Source organism: Pteropus alecto, unplaced genomic scaffold, assembly GCF_000325575.1.
Source record: "Pteropus alecto unplaced genomic scaffold, ASM32557v1 scaffold63, whole genome shotgun sequence".
Taxonomy (NCBI): domain Eukaryota; kingdom Metazoa; phylum Chordata; class Mammalia; order Chiroptera; family Pteropodidae; genus Pteropus; species Pteropus alecto.
In genome coordinates, this window is record NW_006434897.1 from 2,577,400 (window position 1) to 2,603,161 (window position 25,762).

The 25,762-nt window shown below is 31.3% G+C and overlaps 1 protein-coding gene across 1 annotated transcript in view; it reads left to right on the forward strand.

Annotated features, from left to right (window-relative positions):
- The window catches only part of CCSER1 (coiled-coil serine rich protein 1), a 1,126,758-nt gene that overhangs the window by 472,039 nt on the left and 628,957 nt on the right, over nt 1–25,762 (forward strand). The window contains exon 7 of the mRNA XM_006910733.2: nt 5,196–5,273. Coding sequence (XP_006910795.1) covers nt 5,196–5,273 — 78 coding nt within the window. The remainder of the gene's footprint in view (nt 1–5,195; nt 5,274–25,762) is intronic.

Here is a 25,762-nt window from a genome sequence, read left to right on the forward strand (position 1 = left end):
TATAATAGTAGAAGCTAAGAGATGTGACATTCAAAGTATCAACATTCTTTTCTAGTTTAGTAAGTATTAATAGTGTCTCTTACCTTTCAATTTTCCTGTTTCTTTAGTAACAATATATTGAGTATCAAAGCCCTCAACTATATACTTTGGCTATTGACAGTTGTACAGTGTCATTCGAGCATAATTACATTACTAATTAAACATTTTTTAAATTGTTCATAATAACAAATTGTGGTCTGAAATTTACCCTGGGAAAATGTTATTATAACAAAAGTTATTTTCTTCCATACTCATTATATATTTGGGGAAAACCACTTACTGTGATTTGTAATTCCTTACTGTTCACTTTATGGATTTTTTAAAAGTAAGCTTAACTTGGTATACTAATTTTCTTTCACCAACACTAACTTCCGGTAATTCTAATGTCAATTTTGATAGTCAGAGTAAGTACTAGGTTGGTAGGCAGAGTTGGTACCAGGTACTCCAGTTTGAGGATTTCAGCGAGGTCATTTATCTGCTATTTTCAGCCTCCTGATAAGTTGTCCCTGGTCATTCATATACATTTTTTGGAGCCATCTCATAGGAACCAAGAAAAGTTTTATTTAGACTTCTACCACTGTTTTCCTCTAGTGTGGTATCATTTTTATCTAAACCTGTGAATACCAGCTCTTAACCAACATTGTGTGGCAGTTCTTAATATGTCAAAGTGGGATGGTATTTGCAGAACTGCTCTATATGCTTAAATCATTTTTTTATTCCACTGAGAAATTTGAAGAAGAGGGAATATTCCTCATCTTGCTTCTCAGAATTTTATTTAAAATTTCTTTTCTGTTTCTGCTTGTGCCCTCTTTCTCCTCAAGGATGAGTCAACAGTAAGAGAGCAGGTCTCTGAGATGACAGAAACATTGCTCTTTTGACATTATTGTTCTCTTTTTCATCTAAAGCTTATTTCTCTCCTGCCATCAATCTGTCCAGGAAGTTCTATAATCACCTACTTTGATGATAGTCTTGAATATTAATTTTAAAATGTTAATGCTTTATCGAAGACTTCCTCCCTTCCTTTAACACACCCACAAGCAGATATCTTTGTGTTTCTGTATATTATAATTAAAGTATGGTTAAGCCGCTAGTAATTATTAGAGTCCCATCTTATGTGTGACAGTGGCTAAAATGTTTGAGGTTACTTGCTAAAATACAAATTAATCTTTGTTAAAATCTTGTACTAAAATGTGTATAATACAAATATTAAAGTTATTTGATGTTTGTTATACACCAGGAAATTTTAAAAACATTTTCAAAGAATAGAATCTCAACTCTGCTGTTTTTTGGCCATCATGTATTAACCTAAAAGTTGGTAGAAAAAAACATAAAATGAAAATCTTTGTGAGTTTGAAGTAGGACAAGATTTCTTAGGTGAAAAACCAAAAGCATAAACCACACACAAGCACTTAACAAAGTAAAATATACTAATGGTCAATAGGCACATGAAAAGATGTTCAACGTCATTATCCATCCATGGAAATGAAATAGAAAACCACAATGAGTTACCACTATACACTCATGGAATAGAAAAAAAAAAGAAGACTGAATACTGTTTTTGTGAGATACAATGCAAATGAGAGAGCCACATATTACCACTCCTTTGGAAATCATTTGTCAGTTTCTCATGAGTTTAGCATAATATTAGATATAAATATACTACAGGAACCAAGTAATTTCATGCTTAAGTATTTACCCAAGAGAAATGAAAACAAAGGTCTACAAAAGATAAATACACAAATGTTCACTATGGCTTTATTCACAATAACCCTAAACTGGAAGAAATATAAATCTACCAATGGGTGATTGGATAAACAAATTATGGTCTCCATTAAATATTAGACAACAATTAAAAGGATGAATTACCAAAACATGTGACATGAAACAACAAGATACGATGAATTTTAAAATCATTTTGCTGAATGAAAGAAACTAGACCCAAAAGATTGTACATTCATATTATGCTTTTCTAATTATATGAAATTCTACAGAAGGAAAAACTAATTTATAGTGATATAATATGTCAGTATTGTCTGGGATCAGGGATGGGGGGTGGTGTTTCAATGCAAATGAGCATGAAGGAACATTTCGAGGTGACACTGTTCTATATCTTGATTTTGATGATAATCATTCACGTGGATACACATGTCAAAGCATCTTATTATACGCTTTTAGTTACATTTTACTACAAGTATGTTATAATTCAATTGAGCTGATTTAAAGTAAAAGATGGATTGGAGATGAGGGATGAGATAGTTTACAAATTTAGGGAAATTATATTCTAAAAATAGCACAGCAAAGTAAGTAGTTTCTTCAAAAGTAAATGAGTAGGAAGAATTCTGAAGAACAATATACATGAGAACAGGGTGCCATTCCCCAGAATATCTCTGATATGCTCAAAAGTGAATACATCTAGATTTTATTGTTAAATTTAAAGATAGTACTTAATGTTAAACTCAAACTAAAGAAAAATAAAAAAGAACTTACATATAAGCTAGAAATTTGGGTGAAATAACATTTTAAGTGTAGGAAAAATGTTAGGTTCATATTATTTAATCCTCCTAGTATTGGAAAGAAGCAGATGTTGATTGGACTTAGAACCAGAAAACCAAGTTTTAGGACACTTGTCAGAATTAAGATAGGTTTCTTATACCCTGTCAAGAACGTTAGTGCAGTCTCCAATGGGCAAAGAAATCTGAAGGTGTTACGGGAGAATTAAGAAGAGTCCTTCTTTTGGGATGTTTTGCTTCTTTTATAGAATAAGTCCTCTGCATTCCCACAGGATTGGCTTTCCCATTTTTGTAAACTGACCATTTCCACAGTTTCTGAAATATATCAAAAAGCAGATGAAGCCATAATTCTAACAAAATATTTTATGAAGAAATTTGTATTTAGATATACAATTGCATTGTTATTGCTACCACTGAATGAAAGGGTGAATGAATTAAAGTCTGATATATGGATAAGACATATCTGAAGGTTTTACTGTAGTATTTCCTTTAAAAGGAAAAACAAATTGGAATGACAGCTAAATTACAGGTCACTAAAATGCAAACGGTAAAACAGTAAGCTAAAAATGAAGATTTTAAAATATTTTTGATCTGTATTTGTCAATTTGATAATTAAGTGCAGTTTATCAGATTTTGTCATATAAAATTGATTTGTTTTTTAAACATTTTTCTCAAGATTTTCTAAGAGCAATAGAGTTAAAGTGTCACGCTATAAGATGGATTTGAAAGTGAACACTAGAACAAAATTTTTCTCTAAGAATGACATTCAAAGAATCATGAGTACATGATGCAAATTTTAGAGTCTGCTTTCAAGTCTTGAGATGGAGTATTTATTTCTGGAGAGTTGTAGGAGACCTCAACCCTAAAAGAAGCTAACTATGAAACTTGATTATGAACTCTTCTTATGGAAATTGAAAAACCTTCATCTGCAAGATTATGATCCAGGCTTTAAAATTTTCACCTCCGAATGTTATCTCTGTCTCCTGGATTTATTATTTTTAAGGGCAAATGCTCTAGTATGCTATGCAGAATGTCAGTACTTTAGGAACATATTGGATAATTCAACTACAAATGAACCATAAATATCACTTGCTTAATTTCTAATGAGAACTTTAATGATGAGAAAACAGTTCAAGTCTTGTTTTTCTTTCTGCAAAAAAAAAAGTTTCACTCATTTCTTACATTAGAATACTGCAAACTTACTAGATTTTGTTAACCAGTGTCACCATAATAAAATAAAATAAAAATAAAATAAATAAAAAGAATCATGTAGTAAATTCATTCTTAAGAAAACCTTTGTTTCAAAACACCATATAATCAGAGAGCAAAAGTTAGCAATTCAGAGTGTTTTCTAATTTTGATCAAATAAATGGCCAAGAAGTTTTGAATACATTTAGAAATTAAAGTCAGTAACTAATACACCTCAATTATCTGGTGCGTGTATTTTTCTGCTTCCTTTAGTATATTATTGTTCTTCAGACATTTTAACTCAATGTGCAGGTTTTCTATAAATTTAAGTAGGTACATGTTATATAAAAATTATACTGTGTATCTTGATTTCTATGTTTTAATTTTTATCCATTGTTTCTGGACTAGACCATCAGAAGTAATCTCGCTTTAATGGATACTTTACATGTGTCTAATTTATTGTACACCAAATTCAAAAGAATTGAAAATAATCTTTGAGTAGAAAGAGAGACTAAGAATTTATAGCAGTTGCAGCATCTATTTTTTAAATTTTTTCTTTTGTTCAATTTAAGTCAAATTTGTCTATTTTTTTCCTTATCTCAATCAAGACGAATTCAATTCTTTTGCTTTAATCTTTATTGAAAAAAATTTCTTTTTGTATTTGTGTGTATGTACATTTGGAAAACAAGCTGAAAAATGTAGGTGTGCATTTTTTCCATGATTTATTTGCTCATCTACTCAAGTGGAAGAATTCCCCTGAGAGAACAAGTTAAATATATGATGAAATAACTCTGTTGCTACCTATTTTTTTCTTGCTTTTAGAAAAATAATGACAAACCTCTAGCCCATATTCCTTTTTTTAAGCTAATCTCTTAAGAGGTTTTAATTGATTATATTTTAAAGGACTAGAAAGACAATATTAGCAACACTCCAATATTCTCTTTTATGTGTGTATATCTTTTGTCTTGAAAATTTTTGTTTAGCAGGATATAATAAGAAATGTAAAATGTCAGGGGCTATGAATCTGAGAATTTAAAAAATGTATTATCTCTTCACTCTGCAGTTGTATATTAATGGCAGATATGCTTTTCATAATGAATAAAAACTGGATACAATGATTTAACTTTCAAAAAAAAAAAAGACAAATCTATGTTTGAAAATCAGCCTAGAAAACATGGAAAAAGCAACATAGTTAATTATTACAAATACAGTATTATTTTCAAATAAAAGGTAAGAAATATGTTAAGCAAATGTTATACTAAATACCACCCTAACACAAAAGATGATCATTGTATTTAACAAAATGCATTTATAATATACATTGTGATAACTTGACTACATCCATATTTCATTCATTTATTTATTATTATTTTAGCAAGAAGGATTAGATTCTAAGTTAGGAATAATAAAAATGACTACAAAAAGTGTATCTTTAATTCAATTTTGTTTTCTTTGCAGAGTGCAGATATGAGCCCAGCAAGCAGCACCACTTCACTTCCTGTTAGTCCTCTTACCGAAGAGCCATTGCCTTTCAAGGTAAAAGACAAACACACAAAAATAATTGTTTATAATACTTTTAAGATAACTAATAAATATTTACTTTACTATGGTAAAACAGTTAGTTCATGCACGGATGGTAAAATGAACTGCTTTAATATGTAAGGATCTTATTTCAAATGTTAAAATCCTTTTTTGTTTTATTTTGTTTGGTTTTATTTTCATTCTAGTTGGTAAATAAAGGCAAAGTTTGAAATAGAAATTAATACTTTATGGAACACATTGTTTGCCTTGCATGTAAGAGACAGTGATTTCATTGTAATAGTTTGATGTCACCAAATTAGAGGTTTCAAATCTTTTGTTTATATCAATTTAAGCAATAAATTTAGAATGAATATTCAGTCCTCACTGAGCGGTTAAATTTTCATTAGCTGATTAAATTTTCATTTATGACTCTAGTTCATAATTAACTAATTATCTCATCTTTACAAATCAAGAATTAAAATATGGACTAATTCCTCCAAACACATTATACTTTAAAAATATTTAAGTAAATATGCCAATAAGTATTTAAGTAATATAATTAGTAGAATTCTTCAGTTTGAAAGGCTATATACATTACAGATATGAAGTCATCTATATATATTTTTTTTGCAGTTTAAGATTAGCTATTTCTATGTAAGCCTAAGCTTATAAATTAGCTTCTGTATGTTTGTGTCAGGGATATTTGGATTTCATTGGGGTTATTATAAATAAGGACACTTCTTAAGATCTTGGGGAAAATAAGAAAAACTTAGGAAGCTGAAATTATGCACTTACATGTAACAGTTTTAGGTTGGTTTAAAGACAGCTGGATGTATGTTTTGGGGTTTGTTATGACTTTCATGATTTTTGTATTTATTGTAAAATTGTTATTATTGTGGGTTTTTTTTTATTTTTCCCATGACTACTATATTTTATTGCTTACACCTGCTACAGTGGCCGGCATATACTAAATATTTGCTATATTGTTAAAATGAAAATAATAGAAGGCTATGAATTTCATTGTGGACATTAGTTTTCTAATTATGCATGCTTTGTTTCTTAATGACAGACTAATAACTATTAAAAGCTCATTTTATATCAGAGAATTGTTAAATACTGAATAGTATTCTGACTACATCATTTATTGGGAAATATTTCTATAGTGTTCTACAACAAAAGGAGAACATAATATGAATGTTTCAAAGCTTAGTGTTACTTGATATTTTCATCTTATGGTGTATGGGACAGAATTTACAGAAGAATCATATCTTTAATAAGATTTTAATTGGATTTTCAAAGTGTCATCAGGAGCCATTATTTTCTTTTTAACGTTGTGACAATGCTTCCATTCCTTGAAAATTAATTTTTTAAAAGGTAAAAGAAAAGATCAGATATATTCCAAAATCAGCTGACATAAAATTTATATATATGTTTTATATATATATATAAATAATATATATATTATTTTTAGTTAGTTTTTCCAGTTCATTCTAAGAGATCGATATTATTTCTGTGTTAATGTGTATACGTGGTTTTACCAGTAATTAAAACTTCCAAGTGCTTATAATATATAATAGTGTCTTTTGGTAGCTTATAAATGACCTCTTGATTTTCTTCTTTTGTAAAAGGAATATTATTTAAATATTAAAATATCCAAAATATTTTATTGGATATAAAAACATCCAACTAGCATTTAAAATTATTTAAAGTATGAAATTATGATATAAAACTGTTACATTTGCTTCTTTTATTTTTGTATTATAAATTGTCGTGTAAATGAGTAATAGAATACTTATTTATCCTTATATGAATATAAAATATATAGAACCTCTTTTGAGATACACCTTAACACTATAGTGCATTATAATTACAAAAATGTGTTGAAAACTATTTAACACATAGAAGACGTTTAAGTTTTCTTATAACCACTTCCTGAAATTTTTGATATAATTTATTTGTGTCTAAAACTTTGTTTAAAATTATGACATTTGACTAAATGTAACTAGAAACAAAATGATTTTTTTCCTTATTCCCCATGTATGTGGCATCATCTTTCAAGTTAATATAAAATTAGTCCTCTTTAACCCCTTAGCTTCCTTTTCTAAGGCAGTGATTCCAGTACCCAACTCTAGAACCATCTGCCCTAATATTAAAAGACAAGGCTTTTTAAAGATAAGCTTTGATAGTTGATTGAGGGAATTGATTTTACCTTTTCTCCTGGGAAGTAATTAAGCTGCTAAAAGAAATGTATTCCATCCTTTTTCTTGGTCTAAAATATTCTGTTTTGGCTCAAGTGTTTATCAAGGTGAATGCTTTCCTTTAATTATCTTCAGAATGGTATTCAGATTAAATTGATTGTAACCATATCATTTAAAAAGATAACAAATGGTATGAGATATATACGTGTGTGTGTGTGTATGTGTGTGTGTGTGTGTGTGTGTGTGTGTGTTTAAGGTATAATTACCTTATAATTACCTTCCCTCTATTATCTCTGTCTTCATTCTTGAATGTTAAATGAGAAATTGGTTATCAATAGGCCAATAGTATCACAGTTGAATCTGTTAAATTGAATGTGGAAGAAAACTGGGTAGCATCCTGGAGACTCTCAAAAGGAGTCAAGAGAGGTAGGTTAAACTTTGGAGATACATGAATTAAAGATGACAATTAAATCTTGTTTAGGACCAGATGTTTATTTTCCATAATAAAGCAGTATTTTTCAACACTTTTAGTACTAGAGCCCATTCTTCAATTTAATTTTTAAACATAAACAGTTGTGCAGTGAAAGATAGTTCAAGCTTCATATACTGACTTGCTTCTGAATTTTGTCCACATAGCAGTTTGCATCCTACTAAACTTCTTAAACTTGCCCTTACCATTTAAAACCCATTGCTGTAGTGTTTTGTTTGACTTAGCTAGTCTTTCAAAAATCAAGATGTTTCCCACAAAAATTCATCTAGTCTTCCCTTAAATGAGCGCAGGGAACTTTGCGTCTTTCAGATAGAACTGATTGACCAAAGATAAGTGAGATTCCTCCACCTGGACAGGGCACATAAATACCATTTCACCACAGTCGTCACCATTCCTTAGAGTATTCATGTTTGGCCATGAAAGCATTTGAATATATTCCTTCATAGAAGAAGATATATCATGAATAGCCCTTTACATATGCTGCAGGTAATAAACTCACAGATTTCTCAGTCAGACTCTTAGTGCTGAGAAATTTCTAAGATTCCAAGCGCTTATAATTGTACAGACTATTGTTATGAACATACATTTAGAAAGAAAAGGCAAATGCATAACCTCTATTTTTTAATAAATATTCAGCATTACATAAACTATATACACAAGTGGTCTGTCATATGCCACTACATCAGTATGGAAGGCCAAGGGATAATTACTTTTGCATGGGTGGGAATAATAGTTTACCAAATAACCACAATAGAATAAAAAAAGTTCAAGATCATTCATCTAAGACTTCAATTTGGGGAAGAAAAAAAAAGCATACTGCTTAACTGTTAATTACATTTTTTGTAGTTTTTTCTATAGAATAACACTGAACCGAGTTGACATTATTAATTCTGATATTCCCATTTTACACTGTTCTCCTTTTTCTCCCTGCCATTCTCTGATTTCTCTCAACTGTCTAATCACTTCCAATCTAACCTGCTTTCCCTCTCCCTGTGTTAGGCTCAGTCTCATGTTCCACACCAAAGATGCTATGGGGCCACCAAATATTACTGTTCCTTAGTAGGATGAACCTTTTTATTTATTTATTTATTAATACCCTCAATCCATCCCTGGAACTAACACTCTTGAAGCTAAAGCTGGTTCATTGTTCCTGACCCCTCTATAATAATATATGTTATTACGGACTATATGCTTTTTGCCAACCACATTCATCACATATTTTAAAATTTATTTATACTTCAGGGAAGCATGGCTGCTAGATTTATTCTTTTTTCCTCCAGAAGCATCTTTTCTTTGATTAGATGTTAGAAAAAGATAGTTTTCTTTCTTACCCTTTTATCTTTATCCTATGATAAATTCAACAGAATAGAAACAAATTTAACTCTATTTTTCTTTAGACTCTGCTTCAAAAGTACCCTTCATTCACCAATCTTCAAAGTCTAAAAATAAACAAAAATAAATCATTGCCTTTCTTGGCCCATAGACTGCTGCTTCTCTGTGATATTTGGGTTCCTGGAGTGTCTAATGAGGTTGGGTGTCCTGTGCCTAGAATGTATAGTGGAGCCACCATCTCTGAAGTCTAGCTACCTTCCCCAGGAGCTGCCACAGAGTGGTGCTGGGCTCTTTCCTAGATCATTTCTCCTTGTGAAATCTGAAGTTCTCTAACTCTTTTTCCTCATCCTCAGAAATCACCATTAATCTAGACTAGAGAAACTCTACCTCTTCAATTTTTCCTTGGAATTATCCCTCTTTAATCAGCTAGGGCTTGGAAAAATCTCCTCAATGTACCTTTTTTAGTAACAGAATCGAGGAAAAGAATTATTTGAGGTGTCCAAAGATTATTCTGCCATGATACAAACCTCACATTAAGGAGCACAGAGTCACCTTGTTTAAACATGGGACAGAGAAATGGAAATAGAGAAATAAAATAATGTCTCAAAAATCTATCCTGTCATGCAATGCTGGGATGTTAAGGGGAGAAATGAAACTAACTCTACCTAACTATAGAGCCTAAACTCAGTACTTCATAACATGCAGTAACACATATAGTTTGCCCTCAACTATATAAAATAAATAATCTATAGAAAAATATCCAGAGAATATACAACTATCAATCATCAACTATTTGAATGGATCATACATAGAAAAAATATTTTTCTGTAGTTTCTATAATAACCACTTATTTCTAGTTTAAGAACAATACTTAGTTTTAAGAAAGCCAAAAAGAAAATTGAGAACATAAGAGGCAGCATAGCCTAGATAGGACACTACCGGGGAACAAATCCCAGTTCTGCCACTTTCTATCTGGGTAACTTCAAGACTTTATGTCTCAATATCACTGTCTATAAAATGGGAACAACAGCAACCACTTTTTCGTTTGGTTCTTATAAGGTTAAAAAGTTAAGAAATAAAAAATGCTTGCAATAGCATATAGTGTGCAGTACATGTGTTAACTGTTACTTTTTTTTTTTTTTTTTTTTTTTTTTTTTTTTTTTTTTTTTTTTTTTTTTTTTTTTGTGGAAGAGATATCTCTAAGTTTAAGCTAGCAAAGTCCTATATGTTATGAATAACATGAAACAGAAACATTTTCACTCAGTTCCTCATACTTTATTCCAAATGTGAGAGTAGAAATGTATTTTAAACATAAATCCTTTACTTTGATGAAAAATACTGATTAATATTTATTCCTAGAAGTCATGCTATTGATTTTATACCCTCAAGTATTCAGATGAGCTCAATATCAGAATCCTTTTATAAAAAATAATTAATGGAAATATTAATTAATTATGAGGGAAAAGAAGTAAATATAATAAATGCTTCTTAAGGGAAAACTAGTAATTATAGTAAAGCATTACTTGAAAAAATATTGCATAGTTGTTACTGTAATCACAAGGACTTATAGTATCTTTTTATCAGGAAAACAACATAATGTATTTTTCTTTAATTTCTGAAGCCTCCCCCCGTGAGTTAACCTGGTAACCTTCTAAATGCAAGGTCCACTAAAGGAACATTGTTCAGTCACATTAGATACTGGGAAAAACTACATTGTGAACAAAGCACTTGATATTTTTTTCTTTGTATGTTAAACATCAGTATACTAAATAGTGTCAGTTTATTTCGTTTGAACATCATAATGGAAAAGAGCACATTTGGAGTCTCCAGGAGAGAGGTCAGATGGTGTCATGACCTTCACAGTATCATCTGTTGTATGTCCCGCATAGATTTAGATTTGTGTGTGTGTGTATGTGTAAATGTCTATTGTTGTCTCTTGTTCAATGAATTTAATGGTCTCTATTATTAAAAATTACTTTTTCTATGTTCCAGAAAGAGCCCTAAATGTTATATTTTGTACTTCCGGCCATTTTTTTGACCAGACTATCTGTTAATGAATCAATTTATTGAGTATTTACCACACATTTGGTAATATTCTAGGCACTAGTGCATCAATGTAAACAACACAGACTAAATTCCTGCTTTCATAGTACTTGCTTTCTAGTGAGGAGAGACAATAAACGAATAAGTATATAACATGACAGCGAGGGATAATACATGTTATAATGGAAAATAAAGCAAGATTTGGAGGATAGAAAGTTATACTGAAATGTGTTGCTGTTTCAAAGAGAATGGTCAAAGAAGGCCACTCTGATTAGGGGATATTTTAGAAGAGGGTCATAATGCAGAAAGAGAGAAAGCCACACATCTCTGTATGAGAAGAAGCCTGAGGGCAACAAGTACAAAAGCTGTGAAGCAGGAGAACACTTGGCCTCTTTAAAATCCACAAGATGCCATTGTCGCTGGAGCAGAATGAATGAGAGGGCAAATGATAAGAGATCAGGTCAGAGAGAAACCAGATCATGAAGGGCCTTGTAAGCCATAGTAAAGACTTGTGGTCTTACTTTACAGGAGATGAGAAACCATTTGAATGTTTTGAGAAAAGAATGACATAATCAAACTTTCTTTTAAAACTATTACTCTAACTTCTGTGTAGATAGACAACACAGGGATATGGTAGAAGAAGGAAATCAAGACTCTTATACGTGAGAAATGATGGTGGCTTAACCTGGAATGATCAAAGTTGTGGGATTTGGACACATTTTGAATGTGAGTCAGCAGCATTTGTTAATGGAGTGTACATGGAATATCAAAAAAAATAAAAAGGAACAATGTCAAAGATTATTTCTAAATCCAACATTTTCTATAGTTTCCTATTTTTATTTCTTGTTAGCTTTCTGATGTTGCAAATAAGTAGATATGATGTAGAGGTTAATAAATTCTTATTTGTTTGTTGGTTTGGCTTAATTTTGTTAGTAGTATTAAGTTAGGAGGACTAAATTCAAGAAGGCAGATAATGTCAGTTTTACTAGGGCTAATATTCAATCCTACAAGGATTACTACTTTCTGGTAATCTATTTTCTCTCCTAGATAACGGAAAACCACATTGCTAAAGCTAAATTTAACTTATAATTTTATATGGATTCATATAGGTCAGTAATTCTGGGACAGAAATATGACTCCTTAGTGCTTAGTGAAAGAAATAAGCAGGTCAAAAAAAGGTCTCCAAGGGATATCTGATGAATTTTGAATATAAAATTATACTATGATTATATATTTAAGGGATCAATTTATGATATGATAATATTTTAAGTACACAATGGCATCCACGTGTTTCCCTAATGGAAATAAATTTTAAGAGGGCTCTATTACATACAATATGTATATTTTAAGCAATTAGTTTGGATGACTTAAAAATAAAATTATTGTTTCAGTTTTATTTCTGCATAATAAACCATTTCAGAACTGACAGTCTAAAACATTAATTCTTTATTGTTGTTTATGATTCTGTAGGTTGACTAAACATATCTGAATAGTTCTTATTTGAGGTTTTATAAGTGGGTACAGTAAGATGTAGGATGAGAGTGGAGTTATCTGAAGGATCAAGTGGTGTAGACGTCCAAGATGACTTCTTTTGTGCTAGCTTGAGTTTTCTCACATTGCAGTGGTTTTAGAGTAGGTCGGCTTGTTACATGGCAGCTGGTTCCCCCAGAATGAATGTTCCAAGGGAAGAGGAAGTGGAAGCTACTGACCAATTAAGGACTAGACACAGAAATAGACAGCTTCATATCCTTCACTTTCATATCCTTCTGTGTTGGTGAAGCAGTTACATGGTGTGTAACTCAGCATATAGTCATACAGAGCAAACACACTCTTCTCCCAGCAATGTATGTGATGTTTCTACCCAGTGAAGCTCATTAAAAATTTAGCACCCTAAGATTTTATTGGGCCTGGTCATATAGGAATCCTGAACCTATAGCACACAGAAATTACAAACTCTTAGAAAGAAATATGGTGTTCACCATAAACAATGTTTGTGCAAATGGTTTAGGCACAGTTAGCAACTTATCATTTATGAAAAGTATAATATAAATGTAGGACACTGTTTACCATTCAAGTTCTCAGAAGCCCACCAAAGACCAACCCTACAAGCAGTCCTTTCTAAGGATAGTTTATTAGTTTTCTAGAGCTGCTGTAACCAAATACCACAGAGTAGGTGGCTTACATAACAAATATATTTTCTCTCAGTTCTGAAGACTAGAAGCCCCAGATCAAAGTGCTACCAAGGGTTGGTTTCTGGTGAGACTCTCTCCTTACTTAGCTTGCAGATGTCTCTCTTCTTGCTATGTTCTCATGTGGCTTTTTCTCTGTGCATGCACATCCCTGGGATTTTTTTTTTCTATTCTTATATAGACACTAGTCGTATTGAATTTAGGCCCACCCTAACACCCTCATTTAACTTTATCACCTCTTCGAAGATCTTCTTTCCAAATATGGTTACATTCAGAGGTATTGGGAATAGGAGCTTCAGCACATGATTTTGGGAAGGGGCATAATTCAGCCCATAGAAGATAGACAAACTCGAGTCTGCTATGTTATCTCTTTTCTATACACAAAGCCAATAAAGTACACCTCTTGATGGGCAATCTTTAATCTACCACATTAATACATAATTTTTTTTTATTAATACAGTTTTTAGTGCTATTAAATTCTTAGTCAAGGCTGAGGAATTTGGGTTAGAAGAAATGTAGAAGAAAATTAGAGATTCCCTTGAAAGTTTATAAATATTTACCAGTGTACTCATTGGATTATTTTTTCTAATACTATTTTAATTTCCATTAAATCAAGGAACTTCACTTAAATGTCACCATATTTATAATCCTTAAAATCTTGTGGAGAGTATCAAATAATTATGTCTTTAAAAATATTTTACTAAATTTTTTTTACTAACTCTGAGAGTAAAATTTATATCGAAATAACAACTACTAAACAATACTTTCTATATTACATTTGTAGTGTTATTTTATGTTAACTATTTTTCTTTCTGGTTCTGTCAAGATAAATTTTGAATGAACATTATACCTATTATTTGAATTTTGCAGACAGCATTACTGATGTATGATGAATGCTTATATAGTAAAAAATTGATAATTTTATATTCTGATAAAACAAATAAAATTATTTTTACATAAATTAAAGCCAAAACAAATTTTGTTTAATTTGTGTTAAAAGATATGTAATATCTCTAGACATAGTAGACCTCAGGGAAAAGGATTTTAATGAAAAAAATAAGCAAATATTTTCATATTGCCTACTAGCTTCTTATTACTGTCCAAATCTTTCTCATACATTGTCCAAATGATTTCAGGAAGGCATATACAAGATACAGAACTTGTCAACATTAATACATCTAAAAATAATGGCATACCTCCTCCCATTTCATCCCTAACTCACACATTAATTTTCTTCCTTAAATTTAAATCTCAGTTTCTTTATCTTTGCATAGGTTTATGCCTTAGATTTCTCCTAACATTTTGAGCTCTCTGAGTGGTACTGATATAAAACATTCTTTGTAAAAAGGCTTAAATTAGCATTGTTTCAAATGTTGAGCCATATTGTGTTTGCTTACTCTAATCAAAGAGCCCCTTTGACATATTTAGTGGACAAGATTTACTGAGCATCTGTTAAAGATCGTCTCAGAAAATTGAATTCAAAGATGCATTTTTTATATCAACATAGCCCTGGAAAACTACACGATATATAGATTTGGATTGTATTCCAAAACAGGCAAAAGTAAAGATTTTGTAAGAAAAGCTTGAATTTAGAATACATGGGAGGATAAAATTCAGGTACAGAAGATAATTTTGGATTCAGTTGTATGTAAAACACAGGCTGTTTTAGTGCTGCAAGCAAAATTCTAAAATCGATAAAAATTTTGAAAATTGAGGAAATAAAAACAACATTGTATGTTTCTTGAAAGAAAATGGATTTCATTATGACCTCAATTTTGGTTTAGGGACCCACTTCAAAGTAGATTGGCATCACTGAAACATTTGTTCTGTCTGCCAACAAGATCTCAGAATAATTTTATTTGGAAACAGTTGAAGTCAACATACGCATAGTTGGCTGCCGTTCTGTTCTTCAATAAATGTTGGTCCTAGATGTCTAAAAAACCTTGACATGAAATAATAGCAGAGGTGGCAGCCATTGCTGTACACACCAATATTAAGATGATCTCTTTTAACATCTAATGCTGACATCAGATATTGGAATTGATTTAAGATTAACACCGTATTTAAGATAATGTCATTTTCAATGATAATTTAGGCAACTGATCTCATGTATAGCACTTCTAGTATTTATTTCTTATCTCAGTGTTACCATTTCATATACACTCATTCTTTGTTGATTTTTTAATATAATCTCTAGCATTACTTTAGAGTTTACCTATAAGTATGAAGTATACTGTACCAATATTTTCTTCAAGTAATAAATTAGCTATCAGGGTAAAATTTAAAGACTATCATTCATTATTAACATGCCCATTTGAGATTGACCATGAATATGTGAAGCTATCAGAGGTAGATTTAGCATGAATTTGGTTTATCTGGTAATAACTTTCATCTATTCTGTCTTAGAATTTTCTACTTAAATAAAAAATGAATTTTAGAAGTTGAATCATATCAATATGCACGTGCAACTGTAAAGTAAAATGTGCATGGCATTAAGTACAATTAAATCTACCATATGTCAAATAATTTAGAAATGGCTGTATTTTCCTTGGTAACTACACAAGGTTAGAGACTATTAGACCTAAAATGTTTTAAGATATTGCACATTCATTGTTTTAATTATACAATTTGGAAGTATTAAATGGCCATGATGACATATGCAATAAAATGAGTAAAATATGCAAATATTCTGTTCTGAAGTTTTTGCATCATTCAATTAGCATTTCTTCACTACAGTTTTCACACTACAAATAAACAACTGGGTAGAGACTCTATTATAATAATTCTGGCAGGCAAAAGTGGTATATTGATAATATATTACAAATTGGCTAATAATTATTAAAAATTAGAGAATTTTATTTACCTGTGCCCATACTAAAGATATTCTTAATAGTGTTGGGAAATTTGTGAGCATCACTTTAAAATGCATTCAAAAAAAGATAAGGAAAAGTACAGTATGTTTTGTCAGAAACTTACTTTTATTCTCTTGGATAGTGGATGATCCATAGCACAGAAAATCAAAGGTAAACAATTGCCAAATGGATGTATCAGACTATAGTTAATAGCTTAATAGCATTAATTGTGAAGATAGCTGTGATTTGAATATTCTGAGTAACTTTATATCAAAATCTCAGCTAAGCAAATTGTGTTTTCTTTTAAGTTTTTGCATTATATTATCAGCAGTCAGCTTATGTCTGCACCTGGACATGTCCTTTTTCTCAAGTAATCTTACTCTAGTAAATCTGATGGGAAACCTTTATGTCAGGAGATGTGACAAACACTCGAAATGTTGGCTAGACCTTTTATTTTAGAATTTTATTGCATATATTTCTTATTAAGAATAAAGACTTGTTTAGAGTACTTAGGCCTTGCATGACCAGAAAAACTTTGGCAGCATTATTTGAGCCTGAAAATTTTTAAAAAGCTGCACAGTATTGCCCAAGTATAATTAAGGGTAGAACAATTAAGCTCACTTTTCTCCCCTAAGCGTCTTTGCCGGGGAAAAGAATCTTTGGCAACAGCGCCAGTAGAAAAATAGAGCCATGCCAGTTGCTATACCATGTTAAAGAGTATTTGGCCATAATTTCTGGTGCTAATGCCCACAGGAATAAAGCCGACATTGGTCTATCCTCTTGTTAACATAGCCGTTTTCTTCTTTCTTGCTTTTTCCCATAGGACTTAGTAACTTGGTTATATTAGTTCTACTATTGTCATTTCTCACTGTTTCTGTTACTTTCTTGAATGTGGTGAATCATTCAGAAAAATTAACAAACATTTATTGAGGTCCTACTAAGTGTAAAACCTATGTGAAGGTACTAGGTCAAAAATATTTTAGTCTGATTGTAGAAATCTACCTAAAATTATAGTGCTTGAACTTACCCTGGAAAAGTGCAAAGTGCACTATTTCAATAGTGCAAAGATGAGTTTGAGAAAAGGGAAGAGTCATGAGATCTGAGCCAAGGGTGAAGTAAGAGCCCAGGTCTCAAGGCTGTGAGGGTCTAGAAATTGTAAATATTCAGTCATGTGTTGTCTGTGTGATAAGGAAGAAGTTGTTTGGTGTGAAGGATATTACTTGCTTTATAAAGAACTCAGACTACCTTTTCCAGGCTGTGAGGTAAAGGAAGCAAGCAAGAATGGTGTCAGTCTGTTCAGGCTGCTATAACAAAATACCATAAACTAGGAAGCTTATAAACAACGGAAATTTATTTCCCACTGTTCTGGAGACTGGAAAGCTCAGGATCAAAGCACTGACGTATTCAGTGTCCGGTGAGGACCCACTTCCTAAAAAGCCATGTTTTTCTCTTTTCACTATAATCTCATGTACTAGAAGGGGCAAGGGAGCTCTCTAGGGCTTCTTTTGTAAGGGCACAAATCCCATTCATGAGGGCTCCATTCTCATGACCTTATCACCTCCCAAAGGCCGCACCTCATTCTATTATCTTGGTGTGTTAGGATATCAACATAAGAAGTTTGTGGGGACACAAATATTCAGACTATAGCAAGTTAAACCAACAGTAATATGCAAAGTGAAGAAAATTTTATAATTTTTCTTGAGCTCAATTTTCACAGAATGAGTTCTGAACTTCATTTGAAATTTGTCAATTCCTAGACTATCAGATGGTACTAATCAAATACAAAGTATAAGAAATACGAAGAATTTTCATATTTCATTCACTATTACTGATGGCTTACATCTGTACATAGAGTTTACAGGTGATCTAAGCAATCATGGATATATACTAAAAGATCCACACTTTTATATTTACCTAATTGTTATATCTAAAAAGTTACAGTTAATGTATTAGTTTCATTTTGCTGCCATAACAAATTTACCACAAACTTAATGGCTTAAAACAATTCTCATTTAGTATGTTATAGTTCTGAAAGTCAGAATTCAGAATCGGATCTCCCTGAATTAAAATCAAGGTGTTGGCAGAGTTGAATTCTTTTTGGAAGCTCTAGGGGATAATCAATTCACTTGCTTTACTGGAGCTTCTAGAGGTTGCCTGCATTCCTTGGCTCATTGCTTCGTTCCATCTTCAAAACCAGCGATGGGCTGTCAACAATTTCTCATGCTGTAGCACTCTGATTTTGACTCTTCTGCCTCTTTCTGTGACATTATGGACCCTTATGATTTCCCTGGGTCCACCAGATAATCCAGGAAAATCTCTTTATTTTAAAAGCAAGTGATTAGCTACTGTAATTTCATCTGCAGTCTTCATTCCCCTCTGACAAGGACTTATTAGAGGAAGGGAGGAGCATGATGCCCCTATTACAGTTAATAATGTCATATATAATAATAAGATCTAAGTCACATTCCTGGCAGAGAACTCTTTCTGTTCATAGATGTTGAGCTAATTATTTAAATAATTAGAATACACATTATTCTCCCTCTCTCCAATTCTTAAGTGGTTATTAATACAAAGAAAGGAATATCCAGTGTGTTGAATTACACCTGCTATTTCCTTTATCTTTAGTATACCTTCTCATCTTCTCTATCTGGCCAACTTCTAATCCTCACTTTATGCTCAATTAAATGCCACTCCCTCTGTGAAAAGTCCTCCTAAAATTCACCACAGTATTTTAATTCAACTTCTAATATGGAACTATAAAATTATATTATATATTGTTTATAATTTTTGCCAACAATGTAGGTGTTTATACATGAAGATATTATATTTTATATTTATATTTTCAATACCAGTGCCTAGTATAAAATATATCCTAATATATAATGCACTAATAATAGATGAATAAGTGAATTATTGAATAGAATGAATGGTGAAAAAAACTTTCACTTAAGACCTAATTTCTTTTCAAGTTTTTTGTCTTATTAAGATTAAAGTAGTCATTGTATTATATTAGACATTGATAAGCTGAAATATATAATAAAGTCTATCAAGCCGTACAAGTAGTATCAGCCTACCAAACTTTCTATAGCTTATCCTATTTTTTTTTTTCCTACAACTCTAAGCATAGTTGAACCAATCTTAGGTACAAATTATCTGTTATGAGACTAACTAGGTGCTAGAGAATTTAGTATTCAGTTGCTCTTCATGTCACAATCTCATCTGTGTTCTGAAAATTTGGCTCTCCTTTAGCTGGTATTTTTCTGACAACCAGTGTCTGAGAGACAACTGCATTTCTGCCAACTGCCTATTTGGATTTATAGATATTACCTTTGCTGAGATTTCCATAGCCAAATGCTAGATGTTTTAGGTACAGACTGATTTTTCCACATTAGAAATCATGAAAGCTTTCTACTTCTTTAGAGTATTAATCCTCAATACACATGATTATGGTCTCATTTTAAGATAAGAAAATCAAAGCTTGGAGCAGTTAAGAACCTGACTAGAAATCAGTGCTGGTAAATGGCTCAGTTAGAATTCTAACTCAAGATTTTTAAAATTCTAAAGCACTGTGCTACAGAAAGTGTATGGTGTTTTTATTTTAAGCATGACTCTAACTATTCATTGGTTTTATATAGCTGAAAGAGGTATAAACATAAAAACAGAAGTTGAATAAAGAGGAAATAAAAGAGAAAAAAAAGAGAAGAGGGGTATAAAAAAGCAAAAATAAAAGATATAAGACAGCATCCTTTCATTCTTTAGGTTTTAGTTTTGGCATCTTATTGTTATAATAATCCTACTAAGGTTATGTATTGCTCTTATTAATAGATCTAATAATTTTGAGCCATCTTTGCAATCCTGGAATGAAAGCCACCTAAAGTATTGGTCACTTTCACACATACAGAGAATATAATTTGCTTTATCTAGTTTAAACCAAAAGGATTTTATTATGAGGTATTTGATCATATACAGAATTTCTTGAAAGGTCAGCAAACCATATTTGGGTATATAGAGGAGAGATTCCTTCCTGGAAAGGATAGGCTATGCTTCCATATTGAGAGCAAGAAAGGAAAAAGCAATGGGGATATGGTTTTCAGGACTTAATATGTAGATATTTTGTTTTGATTGTTTTGTTTTTTGAGAGAGAGAGAATAAGAATTGAAGAATTTCCAGTGTATGGTTTGTTTGGGGTATTTATGACTTGGGGAAATAAGGTTGTCTGAGAAAGGTGATAAAAGATGATGAAGACAATATTTATCTAGTCATCCCAAACTTTTTTTTTCATTTTGCATTGAATATATTATTATTTCTTTTTAATTTTATTTTTTACCTTTTGACTTCCTTCATCCATTTTTCCCACACCATCTCTAACCCCGACTTTCGGCAATCACTAATATGTTCTCTGTATCTAAGAGCTTCGTTTTTTTGTTTTGTTTGTTTGTTTTAGATTCCACATAAAAGAGATCACACAGTATTTATCTTTCTCTGTCTGACTTGTTTCACTTAGCATAATGCCCTCTAGGTCTATCCATGTTGTTAAAAATGTCAAGATTTCATTCTTTTCTGTAACTGAATAATCCATGGTATATATATACCACAAATACTATATCCATTCATCCATTGATGGACACAGGTTGTTTCCTCATCATGGTTATGTAAATAGTGCTACAATAAACTTAAGGGTATATATATATATATATATATCTTTTTCAGTTAGTGTTGTTGTCGTTGTTGTTGTTGTTGCTGTTTTTAGATGAATATCCAGAAGTAGAAGTGCTAGATCATATGGCAGTTCTTTGTTTAATTTTTTGAGGAACTTCCATACTCTTTACCATAGTGGTTGTACCATTATACAATCCACCAACAGTACACCAGGCTTCCTTTTTCTCCACATACCGACCAACACTTGTTATTTTCTGTCTTTTTAATGGACTGATACCTCATCATGGTTTCGATTTGCATTTCCTTGATGATTAATGATGTTGAACATCTTTTCATGTACCTGTTGGCCAGTCATATGTCTTTAAAAAAAAAATCTATTTAATTTAGTCTGTTTCCAGTAAGGTACTCTTTTCTTTACTTTTTCTATTTATTTTTAAATTATCTTATTTTCTTTCCGAAGAGAATAGATTTTGAGCTTTTGCTAGGGGTAGAAGGAAAAGTTGCCTGGCTACATGAATACTTTCAACGAGTCTTGTTATTAGCTTCATCTTTACTTTCATAGGTATATAGCTTTCTATGGTCTAGCAGTAAAAGTAGGGTTGTTTGGGCATGAGGAAGTGCACTATTGGCTGCAGTTTCAGATTCCTTGTGTTTATCTGTTTTCCAGTTTTCTTTTCCAGCTGTTGCCTACTCTCAAAGTGCTTAGATTTTACAATGTATTTTTTTCACAATGTATTTCTTATCTTAAAATGTACTTTTTTTCTACTTTCTGTTAAAAAAACCAAATGTATATGTTTATATAGTTATTTAAGTATATGCAGCTTTATGATTATTTTTAAAGATCTTTGAAGAATAATTCTGTTAAAACCAAGCTGAATAGTCTATATATGGTTAAAAAATATAGAAACAATAAATATTTAATTTTACAGGAACATTGGTAAAAGATAAGAGCTGCTATCTACTCAGTTTTACAGGACCAAATAAATGGTAGTTAGCGTTATGAATTTTGTTTTAACTTCTTTCTTTTTTGCCACACAGACTATATTCATTACATGTTTAAGAAGAGAGCCGGTTAAAGAATTTAAAATTGTCTTCTCAGTGAAATATGTCTTATTAAAGCATTGTCTATTAGAAAAGCATAAAAATTCATTGAATAATTAGTTCTAGATTATGGTGTATATTCTGGAACTAACTTGTTTTAACTCAATTTAGTGCATGCAAAGATTTGATGAAAGTTTCAGCGAAGTTCTGCAAAACATAATGCATAAACTCAGATACGTGCATAGAAAGATTCATATATTGTTCAAAATTGTCTCTGAGATGAGTATTAAGTACACATATAAAAAAGTGAGACATATACCACATGGTTTAATAATCATTACTCTGAAGTCTTATAAGTCAGTTTTAAAGCTTTAGTCACAAATACAGAATGAGATTTACAAATGTACACAAAATTCTGTTTTTTTAATGTATTCATGCTGTATAATTAGGTTATTAGCTACATAATTTAATATACTTTTATGTGGTGAAAACAGTTTAACTGTTAGCAGCTGCCTCTAAAATAGATTCATACTTATTTAGATTTAAATTATCTGTTGACCTGAGTAAGTAATTATAATTTTGTCCTAACACTATGTAACATATGGTGTTTATATTCTTCTCAAGAGCTCCTTGAGGGAAAAAACTAACCATATATATAGATATACATGTATATAACCATGTATATACACACACAGAGAGAAATTATCAATATAAATAGTGATTTAAGGAAACAACAAAAAGTATGTACAAAAGTTAATGGTAGTTAATATATTAAATAATTGTTGAAGTATTTGAATTTGTCTTAATGGATTATTGAGTTATGAGATTGTATTTTCAGTTGTTTGCTAGGTGTTGGCATCTTTATGTAATATATTCAATTTGAGTAATCTGTTTTCTAAATTGAGGTTTATGGCTTTTTATTATTATCATAGAATTCATTTTAAGCTATGTACCTCTTTCTGAATAACAAAGCATTATTTTACACCTATGTTTATATTTTAGACTTCGATATATAAGAAGTAGATAACCTAGAATTTTTCAATTAAAAAGTATAAGACATAAAATTTATTTTAAGACAATGTAAAAAGTTATCAGCATATTCAAAATTCTAATATGGACCATGTCCCAAATGTTTGCTCAGAAGTTATCTGTTTAGAATGTTGCTCCTGCTAAATCACAAAGCCTTTTAACATTCATAATTTTTCTGAAAAGAAGCTAGACAGTTTTAGTTTCTTTAAGCACTTCAATGGGCTAGTCAGATTTTAAGGTTTTTTTACATATATTTTTCTCGGGAAAAATTTCATAAATTAGATTAGGTGTTTTTAAAAGCCCATTTTCCATAAGAAAAAAAACAAAAAAACAAAAAAACCCTGAGACTAGAGTCTTTAATATTTCCAATATATCTCCATTAATTGACAGAACAAGACTAATTTCGAAACCATGTTTTAAATGACCATGCTATACTACAGGTTGCACCTTGAAGAATATACAATTATCTGGCTAATTCAATGGCACCTGTATTAATTGGATGACCACAGGGACTATATTAGCGTACCTTTTATGACCACTCAAAGAATGTCTTGACTAGATAATTCAGTATCATTAAGCATGCTATCATGATTTCCATTAATGTAAACAATTATAATAAATATTTTTAAATAAATCTAATAGCATATAGTTCTTTTTTAATTGCAGCATACTCTTTCTCTGTTTCTATGAAATAATTTATGACACATTTTATCTTGGTATTTAAGAATCACATTGTTTTCTGAATCTACAGGAGAGGAGACTTTCCTCTGTAATCTTGTCTAGATTGCTTCTAGGATGTCTGATAAATGTGAGCCTAAATAAATGTGTTAATCTATATTTGGGTCAGCATAGATAATATTTATAATTTAAAAATAATTGATACTCTAATTTATAGTAAGTCATTTTTAAAATATTAGGGGCAGTTTTTATTTGAGGAGGTGAAAGTTCTGGTGATAGTACTGATATGAAAATACTGCATTGTTCTAGGTCAGAATCTTCCTCCCTTTAGTCTTTTCTCTTCTCTAGGTACACTCCCTGGTTGGTGCCATACCATCTATGGCCTGATGCCTCCAAATTAGTTTATCTCCATTCACTAGATTGTTGTAGTGGTTTCTTACTGGTTTTCCAGGCTCCATTCTTATCTCCCCTATAATCCATTTTCCACATGAGATCCAGAATTTTCTTTATAAAAGATAAGTTGGCTTTGTGTCATTTCCTACTGAAAACATTCCCAGGGTGTCCCTTCAAACACAAGCTTAAAGTGAAACTACTTGCCAAGGGCCGTAAGTAAGCTTTTTATGTTCTAACCCATGGTAGCTTTTTTGATCTCTGATTTCTCTTGCATCTCTTTTGTAGCTTTGGCCATGCTGACCTTCATGTTTTTTCTCAAACATACCAAGTTCTCTCCTTCCTCAGGACATTTGTATTAACTTTCTTTGTTGTCATCGTTCCTGTCTTTCATTCTCCAGATTACTACATGGCTCACTGCGTTTAAGAATCTGTATCTATGTTAGTTCATCGGAAGTGCCTTCCCTACCTACCCTGTCTAAAATAGCTGTTATATTTCAGCTCCTTTTCCTGTTCTATTTTTCTTTGTGTCATTTATTATTTTTCGTAGCAAACAACCTTTGCCACCTGATATGATATTGTATGTGTGTATTTAAAATCTGTTTTGCTCAGTAGAATAGAAGCTTAGCATGAGCAGGGACTTATTCACCATTTTTCTGCAGCTCATGAAACAATGACTGGCACAGAATACATATTTAATAAATATTTGTTAAATGAAAAACATATTGTTATTTTCTGTTGTCTTTAACATATATGTTTCTATATAACAGCTCATGTACCTAAGTGTATATATGTGTGTGTATGATATACAGAGAGGTAACAATTTATTTTCATTGTTTATGTTAATAGTAATCATGATAAAATGCCCTTCTATCTAGTCAAAACATCCTTTGAGTGGCCATAAAAGGTACTCTGATCTTGTCCCTGTCTTCATCCAGTTAATACAGGTGACATCAAATTAGCCAGACAATTGTGTATAGTTCAAGGTACAACCTGTAGTCCAGAAAAAAGAAAGTTAAGTGTTTTGTTTCTTTTTTGATGTAATACATTTTGGAGAGGATATTTAATACTCTTCCTTGTATGCTCTGTCTTTCCCTTAACTTCATCTAATCCTTTTCTGACTTGAAACCTTAGTACCTTGTTTTAGTTTGAAATTGTATTAGCTGCAAGAGCAAAACAAACAGAAACTGTATAACAAAAGTAGCTTAAACCATATTATACTTATTCATATATATAAAATAGGTCTCTCAGTAGCAGCTCAAAGAGGGTAGAAGTTGTCTGAGATCTCGACTCCTATTATCACTCTGTTCTGCTTCTCTCATCTCCAGTTTCTGTATTAAAGGCCACCTCATAGTCTATTGGAGTTCTCATCTGCGCAGCAGTGTTCAGGTAGTAATGAGGAGGAACTGGGAGAGGGAAAAAAACAGACATACTTGCTAGTTGAGTTGGCTTCATATGAGGAGCCATTCTGGAAACACCACACAACACTTCTTATGTATCATTGGCCAAACCTCACTGCAAGGAAGGCTGGAAAAATGTAATCTTTTAATTAGATACATTGCTATCCTAAATAAGTTGGAGTTGTGTTACTAGGAAGAAGAAG